The sequence below is a fragment of the Akebia trifoliata genome, chromosome 16 (genome assembly GCF_017979445.1).
Source record: "Akebia trifoliata isolate Shusen 1 chromosome 16, ASM1797944v1, whole genome shotgun sequence".
Lineage (NCBI taxonomy): Eukaryota > Viridiplantae > Streptophyta > Magnoliopsida > Ranunculales > Lardizabalaceae > Akebia > Akebia trifoliata.
The window spans coordinates 10,067,922-10,076,619 of record NC_141390.1 but is presented as its reverse complement, the minus strand read 5'-3'; the positions used below and the strand labels follow the sequence as shown (position 1 = coordinate 10,076,619).

The window sequence follows — 8,698 nt, the reverse complement described above, 5'->3', positions numbered from 1 at the left end:
ATGGTTAGTTCACACACTTCTGTGATGAAAATGGAATCCGACATGAATTCTCATCTCCTAAATTCCTCAGCAGAATGGATTTGCTGAAAGGAAAATTCACATTCTTCAAGAAATGGCTACAGTCATGCTTCATAGTAAAAATCTTCCCACAAGTCTGTGGGCCGAAGCTGTAAGTACCGCCTACCACATTATTAATCGAGTATATCTTTGAGCAAACTGAAATAAAACAGCTTATGAGCTGTGAAATGGTAAAACTCCTAGTGTCAAGCACTTCAGGGTCTTTGGTAGTAAATGTTATATCCTGAAGGACCGCGAATACTTGGGAAAATTCGATTCAAAAAGCGACTAAGTGATCTTTCTGGGATATTCCTCAAATAGTCATACTTTTCAAGTCTTTAATCAGAGGACCTCATCCATTCAAGAATCCATAAATATGATGATTGATGATCAACCCAGTAAGGATAATGGTTTCCTCTGAGGTTGAGGATGAGGGAGTATTTCCTGCTCCATCCTCAACTCCCTCAACATCTCAGGTTCTGAAAATACTACCTATTATCAAGGATCATCCCGCCTATTAAATACTTGAAGATCCTAATACTGGTGTTAAAACCCGATGACAACTTGAGATGTTGAACAGACATCTCTATTTCATATCCAAAACGGAGCCCAAAAATATTGATGAAGCCCTCATTGATGAATGTTGGCTTCATTCCATGCAGGAGGAACTTCTTCAATTTACTTGGAATCAGGTGTAGTACTTAGTACCAAGACCCTTTGACAAGAATGTCATCGAAACAAGATGGATATACAAGAATAAGTCCGATGAACTTGACAATGTTGTCTGAAACAAAGCTCATCTTATAGCCTAGGGATACTCTTGATTGAAGGTGTTGATTTTGATGAAACATTTGCTCCTGTTGCCAGACTTGAGTCGATTTGGATTTTGTTGTCCATAGCATGCTCCATAAAATTTAAATTATTTTAGATTGATGTCAAGAGTGCGTTTTTGAATGACATCTTAGATGAGGAAGTATATGTTGAACAACCCAAGGGTTTTATTAACCTAAATATCCTCACAAAGTCTTTAGACTTAAAAAGGCACTCTACGGTCTTAAACAAGCCCCTCGTACTTGGTATGAAGGGTTGAATCAATTCTTGATCAACCATAACTATACTAAGGGTAGTGTTGATCAAACATTATTTTTCAGAAGGTCAAGGGTCATACCCTTATTGCCTAGATTTATGTGGATGACATTGTGTTCGGTTACACCAATGAAGAGATGGCCCACAAGTTTGCTCACTTGATGCAATCTGGATTTGAAAAGAGCATGGTGGATGAGCTCAACTTCTTCCTAGGATTGTAGGTTAAACAGCTAAAGGATGGTATGCTCATCTCTCAGACTAAGTATGTGTGTGAATTGGTAGATTGTTTCAGTCTTTAGTCTGGTAGAACTCACCACACCCCAATGAGCACCACACTCAAGCTCTTTAAAGATATATCTAGTAAAAGTATGGATCCACACCTTTATAGGATTATGATCCGTAACCTTCTCTACCTAACAGCCAGTCCGTCAGACATTTCCTATTCTGTTGGAGCTTGTGCCTGCAATCAAGTTGATCTTAAGGAATCACATTTAACGGCTGTCAAACGATTCATCTGTTATGTAGCAGGCACCTCCAAGTATGGCCTCTTGTATCCATTTGATTCCTCTTACATTATTATTGGGTACTCCGACCCCGATTGGGCGGGCAACATTGATGATCGTAAATTCACTAGTGGTGGTTGTTTTTATATTGGAAATTGTCTCGTCGCTTGGCAAAGTAAGAAATAGACCTCCATTTCCTTGTCTACCACTGAGGCTGAGTACATTGCGAATAGAAGTTGTTGTGCACAACTTCTATGGATGAAGCAAATGCTTCTGGACTACATGCTACCTCAAGAGATGATGAACTTATTCTGTGACAATACTAGCGCCATCAATATCTCAAAGAACCTTGTCCAATACTCTTGGACAAAACATATTGATATTGGATATCATTTCATACGTGAACTTGTTGAAGGTCACATCATTTCGCTTGAAAATGTTCCTACCAAAAGTCAGCTTGCCGACATTCTCACAAAACTATTGGATTCGATACGCTTTGAACATCTTCACAAATCCATTGGGGTGTGCTCCATGTGAGCCTCCCATTCGAGAACATTGGCCGAGTGCTACATTGCACTCTGGAAAATTCTCAATTTTCGGCTTCTTGCCCAATATGGGCACACCCGAATCTTTGGGCTCTACCATTATGCCTTCTAGTCATATCTGAGGTGATGACCTCTTTTAAGTGACATTTTTTTGGACACTACGTCTTCGAGCAACTTCTCTGATGCTTGAAACCCTCTAGAACTTGGGATTATTGGTAGATTTGGGTCCCTAAAACTCCCCTAAGTTCATTCTCAAGCTCCTTTTGTTTCACTTGCAAAATTTCAGCTCGTTGCCTCTCTTTCAAAAATTTTAAACTTTCCCATTTCAACGAAATTTGTTTAATTGTTTCCTGACTTATTTGAAGTAGTTATGGGGTCCATAAGTAATGATTTTTGCATGTTGATAGAATGAGAAATCCAAAAAAATCATTTGAGCACTTGTTGGAGTTGATAGCGGCACTGAGAACAAGGGTTGAAATTCATTTTTTTTCTTCATTTTTTTCATTCCTCTACTCTCTTCTTCCATTTTTGGCTCTCTCTCTTCATTTTCTCTTACTCTCTCTCACTTTTTAATCTAGACTCATATTTTGTAATTCAGACAGTTATAAATGTTGTTGAATTTGCATATCTTCTATTTTGCACATGTATGCATGTTTTGACACGGTTCTCTTTATTTATATATATTACTGTGTCATTTATCATGTCATACCTATGCTTAGTAATCATACTATAGTTGACATGTTTATGATTGCTTCCATCATGCATTTCGCTTTGATAGTCATATTACTTGTGTGCATGTATCGTTCCCCTTTACTTATTGGTATATCTTTTGTATAGACATTGGGTTGATTACGCCTTTTGTCAAATACTGACAAAAATGGGGAGAATGTTATTTCCACCCATATGTATTGTCTCAATTGAATTCTACAGGTAAATCATTCAGGGGAAGCAGTACCTAAGAGGGGAACGAAGCAGTTAGAATCTTTGATTTTTTTATTTTTAAACACTTTTGTAAGATTCTAATCAGGTATAACCATAAGGGAATCAGGGGAAGCAGTACCTAAGGAAATGTTTCCCAGTCTGTTTGGCCTAGGTTAAGGTTTTGTTTCATAATTGAACAACGAGGAGATTTTTAATTCTATATTTTACCAATTACAAGACATATTTTGAGTGTCGGATCGATTTACTATTGAAGACTGATGAAGACTTCGATTAAGCTGCTCAACCGTACGTGCCTCGATGAAAACCTCCAATATGTGTACTTGAAGCCCAAAAGATAATGAGACCACCTAAGACCTTTTCCCAACATATAGTGAGTGATAAGTCTATCTGTAGTTATTAGAAAAACTCATTCTTCGACCCGTTCTCTCATTGAATTTTTAGGGAATTGAAAATGGTCACAGAGGGGACATTAGAGATTTGACCACTCTAAACCCATTTTCTATCTTTGGTGCTTTATAGCTGGTATTACATAGGTAATATCTACAACACCTTCGAACCATTTCGGCACCGACCTTCTCGAAAGCTCGATTTGATCCAAAAATACAAAAAGGTTATTTTGATCATTTCACCCACTTTTATCATATCCCACCCATTGGTGGTAATTTGAAGATGTTTTAAATAGTAATATCTATCAGCTCCTCGAACGGCATACGAAACGGAGCTACCGTTTGAAAATTATGGCCAAAACACTCTACGGGGGCATTTATGTAATTTACTGATCTGCCTCACTTGTGATTGACAGCGCCATCGTAAGGACTAGACGGTGCCTCCGTCAGTAAGAGCTCAAACGGTCATATTTCTGATCGTTGAGCCACGATTATTCCCCTTTTTCATATATAACAACTCCACTTCATTCCTTTGAGGTGGTTGAAGCTTAAGAGAAGAAAATCTTTCATTTCTACATAGTTCTAATCCTTCTCTCTAGCCATGGAAGGCCTCAAATTTAGTTGAAGATCCACTCAAGCTAAGCCCTTCCTTCAACTAATCTTCTTTTTTCATCTACCTTGCTTGTACACTCATTAGTGAACCTCATGGAGCTCAAAGCACTTACTTTAAGCAAGGAGCATCTTGAATTGAAGAAGAACATTACAAGGACAAGGATAACTCGAGCAAGACATTGAGAAATCGATCTAGTTAAGTCAAACCTTGTGAGTATTTTGTTAGTTTCTTTCTATGAACAAAAAGTTGGTTACTTGATTCAACCTTAAAAAACCAAGCTCTTGTTCGAATCAATGATTTGTAACACAAGAAGATGTTCGTGGATTTTCGAGGGACAAAATCCACACATTTCAAAAGAATGTCATTCTTTCAATCTTAAGGTTTAGAATTTATCCTAGACTTTAAAATTTAGTATTAGGTTTCGAGGTGAATCATAAACCTCCATTTTGATAGTGAAACTCAAGACCTAGGACTAGGGTACTAGGTAGTAAATGTAGGAAAGTTGTCGAACCACTATAAATCTTGTGTCTTCTTCACGATTATGCTTTATGCCTGAATTTACATGGATGCCATGATATGCACATCAAATGTTAGATAAAATACCCACCTTATGACTGTATGATGTATGCTTTAACTTAAAAGAATTTAATCTTGTGCATCTCTATGTTATATCTATGGTAGCTTAATCAAGACAGACGTAACTTAGTAGGGTGATTCGTAGACTAAATTTTTAATTAACCTATTCACCTCCCCTTTAGGTTTAGACATGGTACAAAGCCTGTAATTCACACACGTGTAACACTCAGTATCTTCTCTTGATTTTAACAAGGATCTACTTATAGGCACATGTCTATATACTGGATGATTCCCTTTACTGGTGTTACCAGGTCCTCTTCTCTTAAAGAACTCTTGAAACTTCACCAAGTCTTCATCATCCAATTCAGTCTCCTTATCCACCTCATTAGTGATTTTCCAATTGTCATGAGAAGAGGGTTGAGACCCGAGGCGAGATGATCACTTCAGTGTGAACTTCTAAGAAGACGTCTTCAAGACCTGAGTCTTCCCTTTAAAAGGTAGTGAGCGAACCCATAAGCTCCTCAACAATCATAGCCTCCACATCTCGGTATACCTCAATTGAGATAACCTTAGAGGCAAACCTCTTAGGCAGGGATCTTAGGATTTTTTCACAAATCCTACCCTGAGCGATAGTTTCCCCCACATAGAACATAGAGTTACAAATATCACTTAAGCATGCATAGAACTTTTGGACAGTTTCACTTTCCTCCATTTTGGTGTTTTCAAATTGTATGCGAAGGAGTTGAAGTTTAAACTTTTTGACTATACTCGTGCCTTCGTGTACGGCCTCTAGAATTTTCCAAGCTTACTTGGCAGATTGACACTTGCATATCTGTTAATACTCATCATCAAAAATGACATTCGTAATGGCGTTAAGAGTGTTAAAATTATTGCTACTGTCTATTTTATCTAGTTTCGTCCATTTTCTTGATGGTCTCAAAACTGTGGTAGAGACACCATCTACCTCGATGGTGTCAACGAGAAGTTCCCAACTTTCCTCAATCATGTTCCATACATCCCTACATAGGGAGTTGATGTATATCATCATTTTATTTTTCTAGAAAGCATACTTGATACCATCAAACATGGGTAGATAAGTCGAAGAACATTTGTCGACTCTAGACATGATTCAAAGCTAAGCATCAACTCAAGGCTATTAGACCTTTCTAGAGTAACATGCTCTGATACCAATTGAAATTACCGACTTTGACCATGTCTAGTCTTAGAAGGGGGTGAATGGGACAATTTAAATTTCTTCTAAATGTGAGCACTTAGATGATGCTGGATTGCTTATGAGTTCGTTCTAAGTATCAATTCACCTATTCTCATTGTTAGTGCTAAGTCTCCAATGTGCAGGATAGAAGATTATGCAAAGTCTATTTAGAGCATTCACAACATGTCATTTATGGAATAAGGGATTAAGCATACAAGGCTTATTCATGACATACATTCAAATTTGCATAAGTTTGCAAAAGTTAAGTAGATGCACAAGATAAACAATTTATAGTGGTTCAGTAATTGTGCCTATGTCCACTCCCAAGGAAACCAAATCGTTGGTTATTTGGTGTTCAATAAAACAAAGGTTTATGGTTCACCTTAAACCATACATAGAATTTTCTCTAGTCTAATTCTAAAACCTTAAGATCGAGTGAAATCCATCCACTCAAACTTTTTGAGTTTTATGCTTCGAAAACTCAGCAACCTTTTACACTTGACTTGAGTCTACAATTCAAACAAGCTCTTGATTTTTGAAAATAAAAATCAAAGAAACTGTTACAGTACTCTTGAACTTAAAACAAAATAAGGACAAACTCAAAACAATGGATTTGGCTATCAGATATGCTGAGTTTGTCAATCCTTGGTTCTTCACTTCTTTCTTTGTCTTTCGTTCCATGCTTAGCTAAATATGCATATATGGTTGTAAGGAATATGAAGGTAGTGAAGCTTGATCAACTTAGATGAATCAACGTGATGTACGTGGTCTTGACTTCACCCATGAGTCTCCTTCCTTTGTTAAGGCTCTTGAAGTTTACTTATGAGATTGAACTTAGTTAAGGAGTTGTTGATCAAGAGCAATGAAGCCAAGTGCTCCTAATTTATAGAATTTGGCATTGCAATGGCTTCTTGTCGATGGCACCGACCAAACACAACGGTCAAAAATATGATAGTTGAGTACTGGCTATAGAACCTTATATGTCATCGGTGGAACCGATGACCATTATGTCGATGCAATCGACAGAAACATGCTTCTACCACTGACAGACGAAATTTCAGTCTGTGCTGTCGGTGGCTGGCGATGACACCTCCACTCCTGCCAACAATGCCAATTTCATTGAAAATTAGACTATTTTGGGATGAGCTTTGAACAACTAAGTAATGTGCCAATTCCAGCATGTTCCAACACTCCACAAGTATGTATAAGTGATTTTGATGATGGTCCATGTCTTTGATTGGGTTTGGCACACGAATGATTGATCGTTGGTGTGCTTGCGTAACGATGTTTTTGAGTTGTGTCAGGCATATGTCTTCATGTGTCATGAATAAGATTACATACTCGATAACATACAACTAACTCGGGATTGACAAAATAAGGTACTGACATATAATTGTATTCGATCCAATGATTTCGAATGTAAAACTTGAAATAAGTAAACGCTTCACTGGTTTGAACCATATGAAAAATAAACTGAGAAACTCAGCTTGACAACCACAATTGATCTGGTTAGAGAAATAAACGAACATTAGATCACCTATGATTTTAATTAGATATGTTGTTCTAGAGAAGATTAATAGGGTTAAATTATCATCATTATCTACATCTTTTAAACTGAAATTAAACCATAAACTTACCTAAAATTTGATTGTCCAAAACGTGGTTGAAATTAGGATTGTATACTAATCTCAACCAATGTCGTATACCAACCTATACAATCAGTAATTTAGGTTTTTTGAATTTCACAAATATGAAAAAGAACACTAAAATTGGGTGCTAAGAAGACTTCAAATTGTAAAGAAGCTCTAAAGATAATGAATTAGGGAAAGAGAAAAATATAAATTGAAGCAAAGCAAAATTAAAGAAATCAAACTTTCTCCTTCCTGATAGAAACCTTAAAAAACCTATTTGTCAATGCAAGAAGCTCAACTGAGATGATCTCCTCTCGATATTAAAAATCTGAAAAATGAAATCTAGTATTTAGGGTTCTATTGCCACACCATAATCAAAACTACCACATTCTTTTATTAAAATCCTAGCTATAAAAGTGAGAGATTAGGGTTTTGGTTTGAAACTGAACCAAAAATAGAATCAAAACCATAAAAATTAGGATTTTGGTTTGAAATCAAATCAACACTATAGAAATTAGGGTTTTCATTTGAAATCTAACTAGAAATAGATTATCAAACCTGATTAAAGTTTCGATAACAAAAAAAAAATAGAAAAACTTGATGAACCTTAGTACCAAAATAACTACGATTATATAGCGAGATGAATAGAGACCAAGAGCTAAAACACACAGATCTGGAGAAACAATAGACAAAAACCCAATATCATTGATGTAGATAGATAGGTCTAACACTAGAACAGATCAAGAATTCAAAAAAAAAGAAAAAAAAAAACATTATGAACTTTCAACTTGAACAGATTGAGAGAGGACGACATTTTGAGAGAAATGGAACAGATCACACGAGAAAAGAGAGAGCAGATTGAAAAGAATCACGCCAAAACATAGAAAGGCCTTTCCTCAACAAATGGCCTGTTGATCTAGATTTAGTGGTGTTTTTACAAAAAAGACCCTCATTGATCTAGTTTGTGCAGCATTTTTTTAAAAACATCCATGTTCATATGAAGTTTGAGGCAGTTCCTAGAATCGTCGGTGTGAAAATGCCTCCAATTGATCTACCTCTTCGTTCTTTCATGATGTTTCCAATGATAACGCCTTTAAAAGCCCTTCTCATTTTCTTATCCCGACCCTTCAACAAAACCACTCCAGA

General features: G+C 36.6%; 1 protein-coding gene across 1 annotated transcript; it reads left to right on the top strand.

The window, feature by feature from the left end:
- The first annotated feature begins 1,511 nt into the window (after positions 1 to 1,511).
- Positions 1,512 to 1,832, top strand: LOC147382541 (secreted RxLR effector protein 161-like). The gene has a single exon (XM_086427182.1). The coding sequence runs from the start codon at positions 1,512 to 1,514 to the stop codon at positions 1,830 to 1,832; it is 321 nt and encodes a 106-aa protein (XP_086283308.1).
- The last annotated feature ends 6,866 nt before the right edge of the window (positions 1,833 to 8,698 follow it).

Coding starts and splice junctions, on each gene's coding strand:
- LOC147382541 (XM_086427182.1), top strand. CDS start 1,512: ATGGATCCACACCTTTATAGGATTATGATCCGTAACCTTCTCTACCTA.